The sequence below is a fragment of the Amborella trichopoda genome, chromosome 9 (genome assembly GCF_054954075.1).
Source record: "Amborella trichopoda isolate Santa Cruz 75 chromosome 9, AtrichopodaSantaCruz75HAP2 v2.0, whole genome shotgun sequence".
In the NCBI taxonomy this organism is placed as follows: Eukaryota; Viridiplantae; Streptophyta; class Magnoliopsida; order Amborellales; family Amborellaceae; genus Amborella; species Amborella trichopoda.
This window is the reverse complement of record NC_142344.1, coordinates 53,815,084-53,838,315: the sequence shown is the minus strand read 5'-3', so window position 1 is coordinate 53,838,315 and position 23,232 is coordinate 53,815,084. Positions and strand designations below refer to the sequence as shown.

At 37.6% G+C, this 23,232-nt stretch overlaps 1 protein-coding gene across 2 annotated transcripts; it reads left to right on the top strand.

The window, feature by feature from the left end:
- The first annotated feature begins 535 nt into the window (after nucleotides 1–535).
- LOC18441509 (kinesin-like protein KIN-UB) lies at nucleotides 536–23,060 on the top strand. 2 transcript variants are annotated; one of them, XM_006851741.4, is made up of 19 exons: nucleotides 536–918; nucleotides 7,269–7,369; nucleotides 7,481–7,603; nucleotides 8,092–8,277; nucleotides 8,504–8,725; nucleotides 8,838–9,003; nucleotides 9,513–9,662; nucleotides 10,075–10,163; nucleotides 12,073–12,276; nucleotides 14,813–14,959; nucleotides 16,056–16,190; nucleotides 16,305–16,436; nucleotides 16,757–16,895; nucleotides 17,017–17,109; nucleotides 18,423–18,548; nucleotides 19,068–19,193; nucleotides 20,028–20,171; nucleotides 21,632–21,760; nucleotides 22,557–23,060. In XM_006851741.4, exons 1-19 carry the CDS (start codon nucleotides 735–737, stop codon nucleotides 22,715–22,717), a joined length of 2,757 nt encoding a protein of 918 aa, XP_006851803.1. In that variant the 5' UTR covers nucleotides 536–734; the 3' UTR covers nucleotides 22,718–23,060. The 2 variants fall into 2 exon arrangements, with proteins under 2 accessions (XP_006851803.1, XP_011626042.1); XM_011627740.3 differs by having other exon boundaries at nucleotides 21,617–21,760.
- Nucleotides 23,061–23,232: the final 172 nt, after the last annotated feature.

The following is a 23,232-nucleotide window of genomic DNA, read 5'->3' as shown; positions in this document are numbered from 1 at the left end:
CCCAACCCGGTTTTATTAGGTCTCTTTTTAATCCACATCTTATAAACCTATTTTAATTTTTATATATTTTTATCGATTTAGATCCAATTTGGATCATCGATCCAACGATCCGACACGAATCCATGATGAACAAATTGTCCTAGCAATCCAGGTTTTAGTACACTGCATAGAATACAAACACAAACAAAAGATAAGAAGTTTAATACCTAATTACCCAAAGCTGTAAAATTTAAGACCTAGATTTATATTTTGTCGAAAAGGATACAAGACACTTTAGGCACGACCAAAAATACAATGGCATTTTTGAAATTCCATTGAGAAACAAGACGTCTTTCATAAGTTGGCCTTAAAAAAGAGCGGGCCAAGGGAGCAACTGCCGCTCGTTTCCCCCATCCCCCGTGAAGTGCAGATGCCCCGTGGGTCCCACCTGCCTAACAAAGTCCGGCGGCAAGTCTCGTACGTGCTCCCGTTCAAAGACCATTCCGCTCTCTCTCTTTCCACTCTTTGTCTCTCTACTACTACTCCCTCTCTCTCTACACCATTTGAACCAGAAGCGTCAGCCCCTTCTTTATTCTCTTTCTCTCTCTAGTTTGCCTGCAAGCGAACATTTTCCGAACTTTCACGCTAGTACTCTGGCTCTATCAGCTTTAGTTCTCTTGAAATGATCGAGAAAACTAGGGTTTGTGGAGTATTATTTTCTCTGGTAATGGCCTGAGTGTGTCTCTGGTTCCAGTATGGCTTCTAGTGCTTTAAGAAACGGCACCTCTAAAGCGCCCTTGAAAGTTGAACGGCCTTTATCGGTGAATTCGGCAATAAAGACTTCGAATCGACAAAAAGCTTCTCAGCCATCGCCTTCTGGCACAAGAAGAACCATTTCAGGTTCGCTTGCTGGTCCTGGGAACAAGGATGACGGTGCAGGTTGGTTTTGCTTTGTTTTAAAACTGCACTTTCTCTTGTTTGGATTCTCTCTCTCTTATCTGCTATAATATAAAGCAAATGAGATCTGGCTTCCTTCCGCTAATCTTAGTGGCCTAGGGGCTTGATAGGGAGGTTTTGATATCCACTCTGCGTTTCCAAGTTTCGTTTGTGAAATGCTTGATTATGGTATAATGTGGCATACTGACTGAATGTATGGGGTTTTGATGATTTAGGAGTTCTGCTTAGTGGTCTGGTTTTAATTATTCATGTCATTTAGCAATTTCATAACTGAAGCAAGTGCTGTTTTCTGGATGATGGCGAAACATTGATCTCATTGTTTGGAATTATAAATACATTCTCTAATTGGAATAGTTCCTTTCTGGTTTCTGAATAACTCATGATTTGGCTCAGTCCAGTATCAGATCTCTTACTCAATTATGAATAAGGATCATACAGTGCATATTCACTTTGTTCTTCAAGGCATTCCTCTAATCCCAAATTTCAGTCCCATTAGCTATCAAACCATGATGAATATTTGATCTGATTGTCAGTATTGCATTGTTTCCATTTGAATTAGTCCTGAAGAATTGTTCATTGTGAAGTGTCATTGGTTAAGAGTTTGCCGCATAGAGTAACCTGCACTGTCCTGAATTAGATTCGTTACTGTAATATCAGGGCAATATCAGGGCAAGTAGTTGGTCTAGGCAGTATACATTCACTTTGATTTTGAACTTATTTTTCTTCTATCGAAATTTGGAATCTTGTTTTATGGTACATTAAATGCTGCTGATACTCAAACTCTTTTTAGTGTTTGCTTATCATTATGGCAAGTTCTTTTGTTTTCTGGTTTCACAACTTAGACTTTTGTATTGCAATACACTAACTCACTAAGTGATAATACTCAAACGCTTGTGATGGAGAAGACTATTCATCACTAAGGCAAGTTCATTTGTAAAATACCATCTTATAATTTCTTTTGATATTCTTGCTGCTTGTGATTATCTAATTGGATTCCAAATTGGAAGAGGCTTTTGTTGTTTTGCTTTTCCTAATTCATTGTAATTTTTTTGGGTTTGATATTTAGAACATTTTGATTAGAAAATAGGTTGTCTATGAGTTCGTCTATTCTTGCTACTATTATCAGATGTGTTACAAAAATATCTACTTCTGCCTCTTTTTGCTTACATCTTACTACATGAGACTAAAAATACATATTTGTGTGTGACTTGACTTCCTGTTGAACACGGAACTGATGCTGGCACTTAAAGTTTTGGTTGAACAATAAGAGATGAGGTCTGTGTTTGGCTTTGTTACTTTTAGAAATACAAAAGTTGAGGGGTATGTTTTCCAAAACAAATCAATTTATTGTCTTATAGGATAAATTTTAATGTTAAAAAAATAAATTGGATTAGGTGTGCTTAAGTTACTAAGGGTATTCATGGGGGATGTTGGAGTTTTCGCCCATTTTCACAAAAGGGGTACACTCTACCGGGAATTTGATTAGAAAGTAATAAGTTGATACTCGAGGGTCAGTGGACTAGAGCCAGAACCTTTGGGGATCGAGTTAAAGACATAATTACATTTTTGACACTCATTAGAAAGAAGTTTTAAGGTTTATGGGTGTTGGATTTGGCGAGAAGATGGTATTTAGTGGTGAACAGCTGTGTCCGGCTCATCCTATTCGGATCTCATGGAGGAAGAATTCTCAACCTCAACTTCGATGAAAGCTCTTATGGAGTTCCAGGCCTTACCGACATAGGATTAGTCATTGGAGACTGGTATGTATTGACTTGCATTGTATATGCAGGCCCAATTGGAACTTCAGGTGCAAATACAGCTGAGGCTTTGGGACTGCTAACAGGGTTACACATTTTTTTCAAATCTCTATCGGGCCCACTTCAAGTCGTAGGTGAGGGTACAAGGAGAAGGTACTCCTCCATGGAGATTATCTGATGAACTGGAGGGAATATATGACCTATTGTGGGATTAGCAAGTGAAAATTTTCTACATGTTTGGAGATTGGCCAATGACTTTGCAGACACATTAGCACGCATAGTCAATGGGAGACAATATCTCTTCATGGCTCAAATCCCCATCCTCCCTGCGTGCGTGCGTGGATGTGTCTGGGGTCATGTGTCAATTTGTTTGGTCAGGGTTCATGTCTCAATTTGTTTAGTCCAGCTTGAGTAAAATGTATCAGTTTCATTGCTGCAAGTTAAGAAAAAGGGATTCTTGGGGGATTTAGGTTATAGTTATTTAAGTTTCCTATGAACTATGTTAAGGGATGTATCTTCTCAAAAAAAAGAAAAAAGAAAAAAAAAGGGATGTATCCCTTTTTGAGAAAGAAATATTCTTATTAACAATATTATATGTCAGACATAGGATCTAGGTTGTCACAGAGTCCAGCCTTCTCTCTGGATTTATATAGTAACACATTTTTTCTTTAATTTTTTTGCCCAGTTTGATTATGCTTTTATGAGTCATAACTTCAAAATAAGTGTTTGGCTATAGTCTATAGGGCAATTCAATGGCCATGTCAAGGAAAGATAAGTGCTATATGTCTCATTTTCTCGGCCGTTCTTTTTTCAACTTGTTTGCACTCTCTGAAATGTTTCATACACATATACTTCTCATTTTTGTCGCAGAAATTCCATTAGGTGAGTTTCTTTGAGCCTTTAAGTATTTGACAAAGGAGCAGAGCTTCATACTTCCTAGCTATTGCCTTGCCCCCATTGCATTTTGTGTGTGGGAGCGAGCGTGTGCGCGCCTTCAAGTGAGAGAGAGTAGATGAGTGAAAGTGACCAAATGAGTTTATTTTTTGTAGAAATGTGTTCCCTACCCCCCCAAGGAGAATGACTGCATTTCCTTGAAAAATTGAGGAAAGCAATTTCCTGCAGTCATCAAAGTTCCCAGTAAACTCACTTACAAAACATGGTAGCGAGTTTTCCGCAAAAAACTGGTTCCCAAGTACCGACTTCTACTGGTAGAACTCACTTGCAAAACATGGTAGTGACTTTGCCCATTACCAAACATGCCCTAAGTTCACCCTTTCCATCCAACTCTCTTCCTCTCTCTCTCTTGGTATCTTCCTTGTTGTCTCTATCTCTAGCTTCATGTTCTTTCCTTGTCTCTCTTAATTGTGGGAGACCTAATCTTTCCTAAAACATACGACCTGCTATCTCTGGTGCAAAGCTGCAACTGCAAGCATTCCCCTTATATACACTCCCTAAATGACAGGCAAACCCTAGAATCAGCAACAACTGTGGGGTGTTGCTGATTCTGCCAGATAATAAATATTTCCCTATTATTACATTAGGGCTATTTGAGCACACAATTATTTTCGTACTGATACAGCGATACCCATTAAATCCAAGTAATGCAGCTAATGCCTCTAAGTTGATATTATCATTCAATAGATATCAACATCAAATAATTCATGTTTTTCCATGAAAAATGGACATCAATTAATTCATGCGGTGATTAACTTGCCCTGGAAATATGAAATCATGGGGGTACTATTCGCACCCTTCATAAGTTCTATAACGATCAATGCCTCTTAAACACCATGTCACCTTGTAATTGTCGCTAGTTCTGATTAGTAGCTTCTGATATATTATTGTTGTTTTATAAACATTGGCTGGGGGTTGTTTTTGATTAGTTGAGTACTGGGTGAGCAACCGAGTAGGGGAAGAGAAAGAATCAAATCAGAGTGAAAGAGAGAAAAATGATGATGGAATGGGAGGGAGGGGGAGAGATGGTTTCTTCAAATGATATAGAGTAGACAAGAGAGAGTGAGCAAATGAGGAGTTTAATGTCATGGGGATGTTGGAGTTTTTGCCCATTTTCACAAAAGAGGGCAGCTTGTGGAATATCAACTTTGCGGCCACTCTCTGAGGGATTCGGTTAGAAACAAATAAGTGGATATTCAAGGGTAAGTAATCTGGAACCACAAACTTCAGGGTTCAAGCTAGAGACATGATTATATCTTTGACCCTCATTTGAAAGGTTTTCAAGCATTTGATTTGGTGAGAAAATGGTATTTATTGGTGAACAGCTGGGTTCTAGCTCACCCAGTTCGAAACTCGTGAACAAGTCTTCAACTGGGGCTTTTAAACTCAATTTTGGTGGAAACTATTGAGAAAACCTGCCCCTCTCGATGCAGGGGTATGCATTAGAAACTGGTTCGGAGAGACTCGTATCGTACCTGCACGCCCAATTGGACCTCGAGATGCCATTATAGCTGAGCCTTGGTGTTCCTAAGAGGGTTACGGTGTTTTTTTTATCAGATATTTGTCTGGGCCTATACTAGCCCAAATTACTGTTTGAATGTTATTTGTTGGGCGTTAGGAGAGGCTTCTTGTCCATGGAGATTATCTGATAAATTGGAGGAAATGTGTTACCTTTGTTGGGATCAGCAAGTGAATTTCCAACATGTTGGGAGATTGGCCAATGACTTTGCGGACAAATTAGCACAAGCAGGCAATAGAAGACAGGTTTTCTTCTTGGGTTCAGATCCCCCATCATCTTATGTCTTTTACTCTCTCACTCTTCCCTCGCCATTGTTCACATCTCAGTTTGTTTGCTCCTGCTTGAGTAACTTGATATATCAGTTTGATTGATACAAAATCAATAATAGGCCATTCTTCAGGGATATAGATTATAGTTAATTTAAATTTTTACAAGCTATGTTTAGGGAAATATAAATTCTGGTTCTTGAGAAACAAACATTCTTATTAACAACATTATATATCACACAAATGATCTACTTTGTCCCTCGCTCTAGCCTTTCCCTTGGATTTATGTAGACATTTGTTTTTTCTTTAATACTTCCACTTTAGTTATACTTTTATGAGTTACTACTTCAAAGTCATATTGGCGTGTTTGATTATGGGGCAATCCAATGGACATATCAAGGCTAGGCGGTTAGTATATTTCTCATTTTCTCTTGCCTTGGTTTTCCAACTTGTTTCCGGCTCTAACATGTGTTGTACACAAATTATTCTCTCTCTCTCTCTCTCTCTCTCTTTTGATGACAGAAATATCATTAGGAAAATTTGGGCTTGGGGCCTTTAATTCTCAGACAAAGATGCTGAGCTCCATAATACCTATAACTAGTTACCCGTTGCAGTGTGCATAGGCATGGTAGTGTGTTTGTGCATGCACATGTGTGTGCCTGTGAATGTGCACATGCTTGGGGTGTTCATTCGTATTTGTGGTGTTCATGTGCGTGCGTGCGCACTTGTATGTGAAACACATGTTGCATTCTGGAGCAGCCTCAGAATTTACATGTGGTACTTCTTCCCTCATCTCTACATTTGGGGTAGATCCTGTGGAGTTGGTTGGATTTTGGAAGGATTTCCTGGGGTTGGGAATGTGGGGAATTTCCTGTACGATATTAGCAACGAGTTGTTATTATTGCATGGGCTGTGTTTATGTACATGTTTTTCTGTTTCATAGTTATTCAGGTGCACAGTAGTTGAATTCATACTAGATCGAATCTATGAGGGTTCTGATTTGGTTGTCCTAGACTGTTCTCATTCAGTTTGGGTTAAAGTTACTTCAAAACATAGATTCAATTTCTTGTTAATTATAAACGTTAATTTTACTCTTTGGAGAAAACAAATAAAAATTTGAAACCATTTATTGGTGTATGAACTAGTATATTATTTTTTATAAATAAGATGGCTGGCTTCTGAATTCTGATTTCAAATGCTGTCTCATCACTTCTAGATTTTATGAATGAATCTGGGACTTGTTGGTTTTAGGTGGTTAAGGAATAAGCCTGTAGAGTTAATATCTGGCCAGTTCAAGGTGAAAGAACCAAGGGGACTTGCCCCCTTGCAGTGTGGGAAGTTTGGATGAGCTTCTTTCTAGATTAAATTTTGGTCAAATATTGCTGATTTAGTCCACTTAGATAGTTGTGCATGACCAAAGCTTGTGCATTGGAAATGGCTAAACGGATGTGCTTAAGCATTCCAGTTTTGGTCCTTTGGTGATTAAGCATATGCTCAAGAACCTTGTGCAGTGGCAATGTGAGCTCCCAAAAGTAACATTACCTTGGCTAATCCTAGGTGTTTCTGTGCATAGTAGAAAATCATTCTCCTTGCAAACTCTTTTTCTCTCCCTCTCTCTCTCATTCTCTCTCTGGCTTTCTAGGTAACTTAATGCTTTATCAAATCCATTTATACATTATTTCATGTTTTCCTTTTTATTTGTAATTTATTTTCTATTCTTTGTTGATGTCTTCATTTCCTTTAATGCATTCCATTGTGCAGAAGGATATTTTCCTGTATTAAGCTTTATGGATATTGAAGAATTTTGTTTCTTAATGGTTTTAATTTGATTGGCAGTTTCTGCTAGAGTCAGGGTAGCTGTACGGTTGCGACCACGCAATGCAGAAGAATTGGTCGCCGATGCTGATTTTGCAGATTGCGTTGAACTACAGCCGGAGGTGTTCTCTAGTTCCTTATGCCACTAGTCTATGTTGTGGCCCTTTTACATATTCTTTAGGAGATTGTAGTCTGTAATTTTATTTATTTTATTTTTTGTGTGGTAATTTCAGCTCAAACGCCTGAAATTACGTAAAAATAATTGGGACTCTGACACCTATCAGTTTGACGAAGTGCTTACTGAATGTGCGTCTCAAAAGCGTGTATATGAAGTTGTGGCAAAGCCTGTTGTTGAGGTATTTATTATCATATTTAGGTGCTCTGTTATTTTTCTTTGTGTAATTCTCTGTTATTTCTTTTTCTTTTCTTGTGAGAAATATGATCACCATGTCTTTATTGTGCCTAACATGCTCGGTTTCTTTTTAACTTTTCTAGGAAAGTGCATTTTGGTTTATTGAGTGAAGATACACTCTGTCTTTGGTGTTGTTTTTCGGCATCATCTTTCCTATTCTTTTTGAAGAGCTTGTTTTCTGGTGGCTCAAGTTGTGCATTAGGGACCTTATTTTGTGTACCAATCTTCATTACCCAATCTTAATTACAGTTCGATATACTCCTCTTGTTTGCGATATATTAAAATTCTTCTTTCTTATTCATGAGCCTTCAGTGCTAAATTTCTTGCCATGGTCAATTGGCTTAACATGTAATTCTGCATACATGCTCTCTGATTCCATATGGGATGGAGTTTCTTGTGGCATGTATCTAACCGCTATATCTTTCTGTACAGAGTGTCTTGGAGGGCTACAATGGTACTGTTATGGCTTATGGACAGACCGGAACTGGAAAGACTTTTACACTTGGACGGCTTGGAGAGGAAGACACTGCTGCACGTGGGATAATGGTGCGGTCAATGGAGGATATTTTTGCAGATATTTCACCTGACACCGACTCTGTTTCAGTCTCATACATGCAGGTATTTGGGTCTTATGAATGTTTGATTAAATATAGTTAATAAAATGTTTTAAAACCTATGTATGAGAATTCTATTATTACGTGATTTTTTATTACAAAACCAACTTGTCATTATCATTTGGTTCTTGTTGGGTTTGGGTGTATTGAATACAACATGATAAACTATATCAATGACTTCTAGGGCTATCGCTGACACGATGTTGTTTTCCCTGCACTTGTATGGGCAGCTTTATATGGAGACCATCCAGGACCTCCTTGATCCTGGAAATGACAATATTGCCATTGTGGAAGACCCCAAGACTGGAGATGTTTCAGTTCCTGGTGCGATTGTAGCTGAAATAAGAGATCAACAGAGTTTTGTGGAGCTCCTAAGGCTTGGGGAAGCACACCGATTTGCAGCAAACACTAAATTGAATACCGAATCTTCTCGTAGTCATGCCATTTTAATGGTGAATTGCATGTTTGGTTGTTCGAATTTAGATGATTTAGGTTGCGATCCAGTTTAATTAAATGCATGCCCAAACACTTGTAATAATTGTATTTAGATCGCTCTTGAATTAGGTACATGTCAGGCGGACTGTAAAGGGAAGGCCCTACAGAGATCTACCTCTACCAACTGAGAATGGGAATGCCTCTCTCTTACATAAAAGTTTCCAGGCACCTCTTGTAAGAAAGAGCAAACTAGTTGTTGTCGATTTGGCAGGTTCAGAGCGCATTGACAAATCAGGTATCACTAAAAATTTTCAAAGATCCAATTTCATGCTATCAGGAACCCAGACATATATTTTAGCCTAAGCCTGTATTTTATATTTGTTGAATTAGCTTTGTCTATTATTGGTCCAAACAAAGGAAAAAGAAAATAGCTTTGCCTGTGCCTTATTGCATTGGCATGTCTTTATTTTCAAACTTGAGATAATCTTCTCTTCTTGCTAAGTGATAGAAACAATAACAAAGGCCACATAGCCAACGTACAGAGTATGAAAGTTTCTCATTTTTCTCAATGCTAGAAGCTACAATTCTGTACCATTCAATCTTTGATTTAGACTCAGATTTTTGTCTCCTTATTTGGCAAATCCATCAGGAATGTATTACCTACTGGTAGTTCTTGCTAGTGAATGTGTTTGTGGCTTCTGCTTTTTGTGGTTCTGTTGCCCTTTTGTTCTATGTTTGTGTAACAAAAATATAATCTTTATTCAACCGAAATTGTGGTATATTCTTTGTTGTTGTGTTTGGCAGGAAGTGAAGGGCACACTCTAGAGGAAGCAAAGTCCATTAATCTGTCACTGAGTGCACTTGGGAAGTGCATCAATGCACTTGCCGAGAATAGTCCCCATGTGCCTACACGAGATTCAAAGCTTACGAGGTTGCTCCGAGATTCATTTGGAGGTGAGTCATTTTAAAATATATGGATTGTAAGATTTTGTTAGCATAGTGGTTTGCTTATTCTTTATTATGTTTCTGTATAATCATCTGTATGGATTTTATTATGAAAGATTATCAGTGGTATATATATTAATTATTCCTGGAATAGTAGTTTTATCTACATGGAGTTTGAATTGGAAATATGCCTGCCTAGAACTTACAATTGGAAGCACACTCATTAGGGGGTATGTATTTATTGACCTGCAAAAGCCTTTTTCTTTTTTTAGCTGTCTTAATATTTTGTCTTTTTCTTGATTCTTGACTCATTATTGTCATTCCGGTGGTACTGTTGTCATTGTTGTTTGTTTGAACATGTATATTTTGAGTGGATTGTTTGTTTGATCGTGTTATTGACATTTTATTTGAAATGTATCAGGTACTGCAAGAACTTCATTGATTGTTACCATTGGTCCTTCACCACGCCATAGAGGAGAGACAGCTAGTACTATAATGTTTGGTCAAAGGGTGGGTTGCTCATATTTGGTTACTACTGTTATTTGTTTTAATGAAAATTATTGATTGTCAGTCTTGTAGTAATGGATATGTCGACTTCGTGGGAAAATATGAAATTTCTTACTTTTGGTGCTTTCCATTGGCTGCCTCTATTCAGTCCACACAAACTTGTTCGTAATGTTCAAATTGTTAAAGTAGTTGATGTGTTTTCTGATTATAAACTTATTTCCTGTACTGATAATAGTCTTAATTTGGTTTAGTAATATGTGTCTTAGAATATGGTTCGACTTTTTAATGTGTTGAGGGCCTCGAGGGTGGATATTTGATGTAGTGAATGCTACTCTAATCTTTGCTTCGAATGAATATTTGTCCAAAATGCCAAATGTTAAATTTTGAGTGGTTTACAATTTGGAAAAGAAACACTTACAGTAGTGTGAAGGAAGTTGGTGACGTCTCTGCATCCTGGTCTTGTTCTTGCATACATCCTGTGTGTTACATGCACAGATTTGGGGCAGTGGGTATAAGTAATATGCTTTTATTTGTGTTCTTGTTGGCCTCTTTACCTTGGCATGTATATTTTTCCTTTGCTTCTTATGTTGACATGCACCAATAGCATTATATGCATTGAAGCTGCATTCTAACATATTACCCATATGATCTGGAAGTGTTCTATGAGATGTCTTGACACATCAACTTGTATTGGTTACCTGTGAATGAGGAACGACTGCATTTATACTGTTAGACCAATTTTGGAAATCCGGTAAATGCCATTGACTCTTAATGATAAACACGTCCTGCAAAGTATTGGACATGCTTGCAGCACTTACTGGAAGGTTTGGACAGTTTCTTTCAAGCCTTGAAGTAGTGCTGAAATTTTGTGTACTTCGTTTGATGTTTTGAAAATTGTCACTCAATTGTCTCTCTTCTCCCAATTTGAACTACTTTTTGTTTATTTGAATATTACGTTTATTTTCCTAGCCATATGTTCATTGACTTGTTCCCTGATGGTTTCCTCTAGTTCAATTTTTGTGAACTGTGGTATCAAATACCACAGACATGTTCTAGACCTGAAACCTTCATGGGTGTCTGCAAAAATGCTCCTATTGGGCAGGCGTTCAATTTTTCCTAACTAGAAATGTCCAGGGAGTGATGTGGGAGTAGGATAGGGAGCAAGGGGTGGGAGGTGGGGGAGGGGGGAAGGAGTGTTGAAACTGTTTTCTTTTATGAGCTACTCATAATTGCAATAGGTTGGAGGCTTTGTTTCAAGAGAGGGAACTCTGCCTTAGAATGGGGATCCTAAAACTAAGTCTCTAGGAATTATCGAAATATTGTGTTTGCCAGATTGCTTGTGTTTCGTTTGAAATTATTGGCCCTTCAAGTTATGTCCTTAGACATGCTGAGCAAAGCATGGTGTGTGTTGTTGCAACATATTTTTTATTCTATGGATCTTTGAGTAGCTGCTGTTTTGGTCTTTTATACTCTTTAAAGGTCACTGTTCTTGTTTTATTGATTCAAGAAAAAGATTGTTATTGTATTTCCTAGGATATCTCCCGATAGATTTGCATGCACTGGAAAAGAAATTCAAATGTATCCTTTGATTTTTTTTGACTTTGGTCTTTTATTTCATCTGGCACTTAATTGGTATTGAGGCAAATTTTCTTTGTGAAAGAAGTTCATGCTTTCGAATATCACCGAACTTTAAAGTATACCTTACTTTCTGATTGTCTTTGTTGCACAGCCATTGCCAGGAAAAGGTCGGTACTCGACATTATTTTCTTGGTTGCATGTTAGCCATGTATGGCTTATGTTTTTGTTCACTTACAGAATCTGAAGCTGTATGATTTGAAATCGATTTAAAGTTCTTTTTGGTATATCTTCTTTTGTTGAGTTCATTCATGGTGGAAATTTGTTCTCGTTTTAGGCAATGAAAGTGGAGAACATGGTGAAACTTAAGGAAGAATTTGATTATAAAAGCCTATGCAGAAAACTGGAGAGAGAACTGGACAAAGTGCTAGCTGAAAATGAGCGACAAAAGAAGTTTTTTGAGGATGAGATCGAGAAAATATCTATTGAAGCACAAGAACGCATAAGTATGGCTGAAAGGAAGTACGCGGATTCTTTGGAGGTTAGTCTCTCCACAATTTGGGAACCCAGCTAGTCAACCTGGACTTGCCTGAGTTGGACACGCCCAGTGTATGGCCGGGTCAGTTCAGGGTGACACCCAGACCAGGTTTTGTAATTATTTTCATGGGTTTAAAATATAGATTTCATAACAAATCGGAAAATACCCACCTGGTCAATTTCCTTGACCCACCTAGTTGCCATGTCCACCCGAACCTATTGAGCATCCAGTTCTGAGTTTGGTTTCGGGTTTGCGAACTGCAAGTTTTTCATACAATTTATCTGATTCTGTTTAATATTGTCTTGCCAAATTTGTCTTTTTTCTCATGCTCTACTCCCAATCTTTTATATTTTGATTGAAAAGTTATGTACCTAGTAATTCTTTGCTGATTTATTTTTGGACTTGTTTTTTTGGTGAAGGGATGAAATCATTATCACTTTATTGATCTCTTTTTTTTATAATTGCTTTTAATACTTTCTGGAAAGCCTTTAAGATCAAGTACTGGTTGGCCTGACCTCAAACTGACTCATACATAACTTCTTTTCATTAGTCATTTTGAATTGCACTCACATTTTGATATTCACAGTTCCATTACTACCATATTTTAGTTTCGAGCGAAGCAACACTATGAAAACCAGAAAATCTGGAATGTAAACTCTCGTCAATTACGGTTCATTCGATTGCTTGGTGCACCTGAAAAACAAACTTACCAAATCTTAATGTGTGACTGCTATAGATCTAGCAAACGGCTTTACCAAGGCAGTTGGAAAGAACTTTTTGTACCATGCTTCAGGCTTGGTTAGTTGGACATCCCCAATAGCCTTGTGCCTACTTGATGAGCGTGAGGTTGACAGGGGATTCTAAAATGAAACATGAAGTACATTGGGGACAGTCTCATTTTATGAGTTTGAGTAGTGGTTTTCTAGTATTCTTTGCGCATTATAGTGAATCACTAATTTTTGAAAGGGAATCCTTGAAAGTTTTACGATGGGCCCGTAAGTGGGGTTGGGGTGCTTTATCCTCGGAGGCTAGCTGCTGTGATGGATGATATTTGGCCAATGCAAGGGGCAGGACGTTCTGTTCCATCAATTTGGAAGATGGCAAATGAGACTGTGGACTTCTTAACCTATATTGGAAGCAGTCCAGTGATACACTTAGTAGGCAATAAGCCAACATTATCGCCTGATGTCGAGGGTCATCCTCTTCCCTTAGTGTACTTATCTTTCAGCTCTCTTCTCTACCTCCTGTTTGCGTGTGTCGTTATTTATCTGCTACTTTGCAACGACTAGATGTAATAATTACATGTACTTTCTTGTCTTATCTTTCAGATAAAAAGAATAAAAATACTTTGATGCCCCTCTGCCCCTAAAGTGGAAACTAACGAATTTCACCGGGTCAGCCTCCACTCAACCTGCTCACTGCCAGATCCCATACGTCTATCTCAAATTCCACCATGCACAATGGCAGGGTCAGTTAAGGGCTTGGGAGCTACTGAAGTTTACAGTTCAGTGGCCTTGCTATCATGGGGGACCCACCTTTCCATTCCCATATGCATCATCAAGCACTTCCCTGAACTCAATTTTTGACCTAATACCTGTCTATAGCATCATCGCTAACGTGCATCATCAAGCCTAACTTTTATGGCTGATAAACTGAAGAATTATAAAGCACCAAGATATAATCTCTGAAGGTCGATCAAAGCTAAACCAGAAGCTCCAGCAAACCCTTCAACCAATCATCCACTCACTATGCAACTGAAAATCTCTCATATCATCACATATAAGAATAGGAAAAGGAGGGTTCCTGCCTTACTGGTATTGTGCTAAAAAAATAACCTCTTACAGTTCCCTTTGCCATAATAGATAGGTGTTGTCAAGTTTCTAAAACAAACACTCCTTCACGGCCTTGACCTGCTTCTGGGCCTCATCCTTTACATTATATTCTAGAATGCCCAGACCAAGCACTTATGGACAACCATTGCAACATTCGTAATCTACCTGACTCAGGCCAATGCATTGTAGCATGGAGGTATACTGGGTCTTATCTTTTCTTCCATTGTCATAGATAATTTCTTGGCAACAATTCTGGCAGGGCTTCTGACCATTCTATAAGGTATGAAGTCAAAATCTTTTTCTGCTCCTTCCACTTCCTGTACAAGGACCATAAAATCACATTTATCCCCTTACTCCATCACCTCTCCCTTAACCTCCCATTCTGCATCTCTCCATCTTGTGGTTTTGTACAAGGACCATAAAAAATCACATTCGCCTCTTTACATCTCCTTGCTGATGCACACATATGTGCTGGCTATATATATTTTCTGATGCTGCTACTAGCTATCTATTTAAGTTTGTTAAATTGTTACTCGAGAAAGCTTTGGCTGTTCTTTGGATGAAAATGTGCTAAAAAATTTCATTCAACTACTCTTTTCGTTTTTAGTATGCTTGCCATGCATTCTCTCTCTTATTTAGGCTCAGCCTTTTTTATGTGGATGCTTTATTTTAGCTGATATAGAGGACATCTGTGATTCTTACTGTAGTGTGAAAGATTGAAGTATCAGAAGGAGTATATGGAAGCAATCAGGAAACTTGAGGAACAGTGGAAAATTAATCAGCAAAAACTAAGTAATGGCAGACTTGAAAAGGAAGCCAAAGACAAGGGCATAGATGAGACTCGTGTGCAGGAGGTTTGTTTTCTTTCCTACTTTGATATCCTTTCTACTGTCATCTTTGTTATCTTGGATTTTTATCTTTTGATTTTTATCTTGTGTTGGACCCTTGCATGACCATTTATTTGCCAATCTAGGCAAGGGGTTTTTCCAATACACACACATACGAATATATCATTTCAAAAGAACTAGTTTAAATGTAAATATCATAAAATATGGCACAGATGCAGATAGTTCTTGTAATATTATGTCATTTGTACTCCAGTGGTGGCTGGTTCTTTTTGGTAGGTGGTGGCTGGTTCTTTTTGGTAGGAGTTGGACTGGGTTAGAGTCTCACCACCATCACTTGCATTTTGTATGTTTCTGAACACTGACAAACAGGATTCGTAAAATAAAATTCTGAATGGATTGGTGGGTTCCAGATAGACAGGCTAGTGGATTGGTGGGTTGGACTACCTTATTGGTTGGTTCATTTGAGTAGGACCTGGCCCCCCACCTCCCACTGTTTTTGTTTTGGAGCCTCTGAAAGGTTTTGGCTTGATCCAAACCCTGGATCTGAACTGCACCTGTCTGGCCTCGTTTTCTTGAGCTATACTGTTGACTATTTTTCTCCTTTTGCATTTCTTTTGGGAATTGTCTGCTATTTGTTTCTTGGATTAGTTAGAGTTCATTTTTTTGCTTGTTCGCCTCAGTTGAGTTAATTATGTGTCCTGATCAATCTATATACAGTAATTTTAAGGAACTAAGTTCTTTACCTCTAATTTCTAGTTTTTAGTACGGGAGTTTCATTCCTTCTCTAGAGTCACCTTTAGGCTTCATTGTTGGATTTGGGCCTGAAAGTCAAATGACCGGGATTTGACTTTCTAAAGTCCTTCAACTTTATGAGCTTGGTTGAGTAAACTGGACATATAATTTGACTGAGAGTATGAAAGGATAGAGGATGTAGAAATCTTTGTCATTCTTCTATTGGTAAGTTTAATACGGGGCTAGAAATCACCTTTCCTTCCTGGCTTCTCATTTGTTTACATTGATTTGTATGTCGCATTTTTCCATATGAGTTTCTCATGTGCTGAGGTATGTCTGAATGATAAAATACCATTTTTCTATTTTCCAGGCAGCAGGTTTGTCTGCTTCTGACGATGTTGTGGAGCTCAAAAAGTTGCTTCAGAAGGAAATTCAGTTGAGACAAGCTGCTGATCAGGAGATCAATGATCTAAAAAGTCAATTGGTGCAACCGAAAAAATTAGAGGTTTAATACCTGTGTCATTAATTTTTCTGAAGAGCTTGTTACATCTTTATATTATGATTTTATTCTACATTTCCCTTCTTGATCTGCTTTAACCTGATTTTGTGAATGCCCCAGACTGCAGACAATGTTGAGTTTTTGAAACTTGGTAAGATGCTGGAAGATGAAGCTCGTCAAAAACAAAAGCTTGAAGAGGAGATACAAGTACTAAAGAATCAATTGTTGCAAATGAGTTTTGAAGCTGATGAGGTTAACTTTTTTTTTTTTCCATTTTATACCACTTTTTTATTTGTTTTGATAGTTTATGGAAATGTGTTGTAATAACTAGTAAGTATGCTTGATCTTTCTCTTAAATATTTAGTTTTTATGATGCATCAGAAAACGTTCAAATTGCCTTTCCAAAAAAGAGAAACTCTTAATTTGGTATTCAATGTGGCTAATATTTTCTAGTGTTAGGCGTGTCCTCGTTTGATTTATCAAATGCTGAAAGTATGTTGCAACACTTATAATTTGTATTACATGTTGCTTGAGTCTTATGTGTTGACTTCATTATATGTGCATGCTGTTAGACAAGGCGGAGTCTTGATAGAGGAGGTTCTGGTAAGATTTTTACTGGCATAGATGCCCTTATGGCCGCAGTTAAGCATCCATACACTAAAGATTCAGGGAATGGGCAGAAAGCATCCATCGCGAAACTCTTTGAGCAAGGTTGTTACACTTTTCTTTGCTGTTCTCTTTCCAGACGTGTATATTATCAGTATCTTTTGCTTGGTATTGTTACCTGTCTCCATTCTCTAACTGGACCTCATAGATTTCTCTAATGTGCCAGTGGGACTGCAAAAGATCTTATCCTTGCTCGAATCAGAGGATCCTGATGTGCGGATTCATGCAGTGAAAGTGGTTGCTAACCTTGCAGCAGAAGGTACCTATAGCTCTTTTTATTTATATAACTATTAGCCCTTTTTCTTGGTGATGAGGTTATAATGATCTGCTTGTATTAACTTTATAATTGATGCTTGAAGAAATCTACCTGTTGCATTTTACATTTGTTAACTGATATAACTGGCCTGGAGTGTAATTTTGTTTCTTTGGCTTGATGATTACTGGCTTACCCATAATAGAGATTCCAAAATTCCACAATTGATGCTCGTCTTGATGATTACTGGCTTACCCATAATAGAGATTCCAAAGTTCCACAATTGTTTCATCCATCGACACTTTTTTGAGTGCATGCGTAGCTTGATTGCTAAACCGGCATAGCAAATACATTTGATAGTTCTATTTTGTGACTGTTCTTAGAAGGATGCTCTCAATGTGATGGCTTGCCTGCTAATTGCTCATATAGCTGTTTTGACTTGGAAGGAATAAATTCATCATTGAATGATAGAAAAGGATGGACCATGGCGGTGGCTTTTAATTTGAATACTAGCATCTACATTTTCAATTGTCTTTCTTTAGTTTCACGTGATAAAAAAAACTCTTTCTTTGCACAGTATTATTTGATAAAATAATGTAGGTGATAGGAAGCACTTGATGTAGGTGATAGGAAGCACTTGACCTTTCATTTGTTTTACGAAGCAGCATGGATGCAAATGCAGACATAAAATTCAGTGATAATCTCATTGGGAATTCTCCCCATACATGATATAACTTGCCAACTACATCTTATGAGAAGGACAATATTGAAAGCATGCCAATGATGACCCTGCTGAGTAAAATCTATGCTTCTTTGGACTTCATAAAAAGCTGAGATGTCAGGGTAGTCACAGTTATGTGTGATAATTGACAACATCCTTGGAATTGCTCAGTTCAGGTTTGCAAGGATATGGTTTGCTGTAACATTTTGGGATTTTGTGGGAACTTTAACTATCAGAGTATCCTTTCTAGCGAAATGTTCTAATCCATGGAGCAGTCTTTGTTACATATCATTTGAAGTTTCTTAAATATAGTTTCTTACAGTAAAAAATGGCCGACCTTGAGATTTTATTATCTTTAAACAAGAAAAATTATATTATATGGAGCAAATGGGCTTATGTGAAATGCAAACTGATAGGAACATTGCTGCAAATATTTTTACCATTACTTGTTCATTGTCATAAATAATAAATAAGTTTATTTTGAACATTTGTTGGTAGGATACATGGTATTGCCTAAAAATATGTTTTTTCTTAGTATTAAATGAGGTTGTCTATAAGTACACAGCAATTGTGACGTTTGTTAATTTGCCAAGAACAGAAGCAAATCAGGAGAGGATTGTGGATGCTGGTGGGCTCACTTCCTTGTTGATGCTCCTGAGAAGCTCAGAGGATGAGACAATCCGCAGGGTTGCAGCGGGTGCAGTTGCCAACCTTGCAATGAATGGTATGCTTGTTGAATGGCTGATGAGTGTTTGAGTCTCCCGGGCTCTTTTTTATTTTTTATTTTTTATTTTGGGATCAGCATTATGAGCCTCCTATGATGACTGGTTTCTTTATTAAGAAAGTTTGTCCAATCGCCCAACTGAAGTCAAATTGGGGATTAGGCAATTAAAAACAGGGGCTTGACTGCTTTGTTGAATTTTCTCACTTCTATTTTTTCTGCTCTTGGCATTTCTTAATTATAAATACCCATAGTGTACTCGAATCATGAATTAATTATGTACACTACAATGATGTAGTTTATTATCCTTCTTTTATCAATACAAGTTTCAAAAAGGGAAACTTTTTTACTACTATCACCAACTTCCGACTGACATGCTGATGCAATTCACTTCTTTAGCGGTCAACTTCCAATTTGACTTCCACATTTTGAACATAGAGTGTTGTTTCTACCGCTCTGCTGTGCACATCTTTATTGGAGATTGTTGCATTTAATAATTTTTCTCGTGTTTGTGCTTAACAGAAACTAACCAGGAACTCATAATGGATCAAGGGGGCATAAGTTTATTATCAGCGACAGCAGCTGAGGCTGAGGATCCTCAAACTCTTCGGATGGTAGCGGGAGCCATTGCAAATTTATGTGGAAATGGTGAGTTCCATTACTTTTGTTGCTAATGTTTGTTGGCTTTATTCGATTGGCAGATTAGGATTACCATTGTATTAATGGGAGATTAATAATCACAATCAGAAAAGTAATGTGTGTATAATAGGAGCTCATAACATTGGAAGTTCTAACTGGCATTGCATATAGCTATTTCATGTCCTCCCAATCTTCTCTTTTATTTACTTACATGGTTCAAGATCCTTTTTGTTACTTGGCCCCATATTTGGTAAACTTTGTGTCACTAGCATTTGCTTGTGCCATATGACAGTCACGCTTGAGTGAGCACCTTGCATATTTTCTCCAATGTCTCTATCGTCATGCTTGTTCTTGTTGTCAATTACTAAGAAAAGAAAAGAGGAATCTCATAAGTATGGCTCGAAAATTTCACAGTTATTGACATCCTGTATCCTTAGAAATAAGGGGAAGAGCAGGTGTTGCAATGGAAACGAGACTGAAGTTTATCACTATTTAGAAGCTAGAAGAATCTTCTTGCACAGTACTTTATTGGACATAATTGATGGGGACAAAACAAAATTTTACCATTTTAGTGGTATTTGCCAATATCAGTTTCTTTATCTAATCAAAGAAGAAAAGGAAAAGCAACTAACCTCATTGTGTGAATCAATGAGGGTAAAAATAATCATGGTGTGAATTTGAAGTTTGAGCTTGGGAGTTGTTAAACTGGCAAGAAGGCCAAATACCCAATGCCTTGTGCTAAGCACTGTTGAGTCACTACTTGCTGAACTTTCATTTCGGATAAGGCACTTTCTTCTTTTGTATATATCTTTTAAGAGTGAAATTAATTTTTTCTTTCTTCAGACAAGTTACAAACAAAGCTGAGAGGTGAAGGTGGTATAAAGGCATTGTTGGGAATGGTCAGATGTGCGCATCCTGACGTACTTGCCCAAGTGGCTCGTGGTATTGCGAACTTTGCGAAATGTGAGTCAAGGGCGTCTACTCAAGGTAAATGCTGCACTCTTCTCTCATTAATATAATTTACGGAAATCAGTGTTTTAAAAAATGTCGATCTAGAACTTGATTGGGGATCAGTGGAAACGGATCCACTGCCCGGTGAGAACCGGGAATCAGACTGGTTCCCACATTATTGGAACCAGCTGATTATGTTTAGGAATTGTGCGACCTGGACCTCTTGTTTCCCACGATTTTAAGTTGTGTTATTATTATTTTTCTCTTTTTTATTTTTTTCCATTTTTTTATTGACGATTCTCACTCAGGAGTATCGGTAAGATTGCTGATCCGGAGTGGTTTCCCAGATGGCTGGCTCACCTTCCCATTCTGTGTTTTAAAACATTGATGAAATTATATCATAATCCAATGGTGAACGATACATGGTACTATTAAGGACTATCCATCAGCCATTCTTGACGCTGGATCATTGAAGGAAAACACGGGTGGTCTATCCGATAACTGCCCGGTTAGATCGGAACCGGTCAGTTCCGATTTCGGCCGGTTTTGGTGACTTGCCGAGTATTTTTAAATTTTTTAACATTTTTTTTAATATAAAATCCTAAAAAATAAGAGATTTTTTTGAATGTTTTTCATCATTATGGCAAAATATTGGAAATTGTTTTGGCTGTTAATACTTATTTTTACATTTTCCCATCGTTTTTGGAAAATTTCAAAAATACCCCTGGGCACAGATTCTTTAAAATCCATTTTTTCATTAATTTTCAGCTTCATTTGGATGTGTTTTGTTTAATCATTATTTAAATATGTTTTTCATATGTTATTAGAGTTTTTTTGTATTTTATTTAACACTTTTTTGATTGCCCGGGACTTGCCCGGTTAGAACAGTTGAACTGGCCGGCTGGTTAGGCCGGTTCAACCACTTCCGGGCTCATATCTTGTTGACCGTTCCGGTTTGATTTTTCTTGCACTACGCTGGATGGTGTAATGTTAACTGTGCCCTAATAAAGGTTGGGGTCCTTCTTGTCCAATTTCAGGAATGAAAGGTGGGTGTGCCTTTGTCAATAATGTATCCCATACTCCTTTGGATTATGATACTTTCTTTACTATCTACATGCTGCCTCTGCTGGGTATACGTGGTTCTTGTGGCTCTCTAACTTCTACAACTTAGGTTGAATATCGATGTCGGAAATAATTTGAAATTGCTCATTTGAACTTCTTGTTTAAAGCTTTTTTAAAATATAATCGTGGTCCTCAGCTGAAACGTTTTATTTAAAATTGTATTTAACTTGGCATATTTCAGCTGAAAATTTTGAAATTATCAGCTTTTACATTAAATAAGCTTTCATCTGTTTCTTTTGATAAAGATAGCTGCTCAATTCAGTATGAGATATTCAATTTTGGATTAATATCAGTCTAGCCTTGGTCGAAATAGTTGTGAAAACCAAAATTTGAGTCTTGGTCTGAACTTTAAATGGTAGATATGTGTGCTACAGGGACTAAAAGTGGGAGGTCGTTACTAATCGATGATGGGGCGCTCCCTTGGATTGTGCAAAATGCAAACAATGAAGCCTCTCCAATCAGGCGCCATATTGAGCTTGCACTCTGCCACCTGGCACAACATGGTGAGTGGCTCATGGTCCTTGTATCTTTGTCCTTATACTTTTTAAAAGAATAGCTGCAATTACCTTTTAACATAAAAAAACAGGTGAAATTTAACAAAGCTCTCACGAGATATGAAATATTTAACAAATTTATCGATATTATTTGATTTTATTTCAAAATACCCATGAAAAAGACACAAGATCATGAGTGGAATAGTTGCAAATGTGTAAAACTCTAAAAACTGCATCTCTCATGGGTTTTGTGATAAACCTCCCCAAAAAAAGACCTTTTTGAGCAATGCCAAATCTTGTTCTTGAGAATCACGTGGTTGTCAATGTCTTGACGGATATATTCATATAGGTTTTTCTTGAGGAATTCACGGGGAAAACTGAGAAAGAAAATTTGAATCACAGGGAAGTATGCATCATAAATTATATGAAGGAAACATGATAATCTTCTATTTTTCAATTTTTGTAACTTATTATTTCATAATTTTTAAACTTTTATTTTTCTTTTAAACTTATTGAAACTGAAGAATAATTTTAGTCCATTGTCATGTAGAAATCAATGATAAATATGGTGAAATCTTGCAAAACACACTTAAGGGAAAAATCTTGCAATATTGAGTTGTCTGTGTCCACACAGTGTGTGCATGCGAAATGATGTGGCAGTCTTGCAATGTTTTGGTGTGACCTGAAAACATGGGGATTATCTCGTTTTTACATCTCTACTTAAAATAAAAACGGCGCCATATTCTGTATGTTTCTATGATATTGACCCCATATGTCCCTCTACATCCATGGTGTTTCATCTCAGAAGTGAATGCTAAGGATATGATAGCTGGAGGTGCGCTATGGGAGCTTGTAAGAATTTCAAGAGAGTGTTCAAGAGAGGATATAAGGACTCTAGCGCGTCGAACTCTAACTTCAAGCCCCACTTTCCAAACAGAATTGAGGCGATTACGCATAGAGTGTTGATAGGCAGCAAGTTTTGGTATGACAAATATTGCCCTTGCATATAGCCATGTTTGCTAGGCTACTTTGCTTAGTTATTAAAAAGAAAAGGGAAAAAAGGGAGGCGCCATTTCGCTTGGCTTGAGCTGAAGAGGCTTCTTTAGATAGGAATAAAGAGGCCTGTGATAAGCCGGGGGTGGTTTTTGGAGCCTTTGCCAGGTTGTGTAGTGGAAAGGGTCTTGTTTATAAAGCTTTTTGCAGTTCGTTTCTGTGATCTTATGCTTTGGGAGTGGAAGTGTAAAAATTATTGGGCCCTTATCCCTGTATCTGAAATGCATCCTCTCGTCAATTGATAAGTTTGAGAACCTGTATGATGTTATGATGATGTAGAAATATTGCTCTCTCTCTCTCTCTCTCTCTGTCACTCTCTCTCTCATTTTATATCTCTAATTCTTGCCTCTGGAAAGATATCTCAATAAAAATCTGCAATTCAGGTGGAGACCTGGAATTTTTATTCGCTATAAAATAGCATTAAAATG

What these genes read in the sequence shown, in the direction of transcription:
- LOC18441509 (XM_011627740.3), top strand. Translation starts at nt 735, where the DNA reads ATGGCTTCTAGTGCTTTAAGAAACGGCACCTCTAAAGCGCCCTTGAAA. An exon ending in GCTCCGAGATTCATTTGGAG is followed by an intron (nt 9,663 to 10,074) that starts GTGAGTCATTTT and finishes GAAATGTATCAG; the next exon opens with GTACTGCAAGAACTTCATTG. An exon ending in TGCTAACCTTGCAGCAGAAG is followed by an intron (nt 17,110 to 18,422) that starts GTACCTATAGCT and finishes TGCCAAGAACAG; the next exon opens with AAGCAAATCAGGAGAGGATT.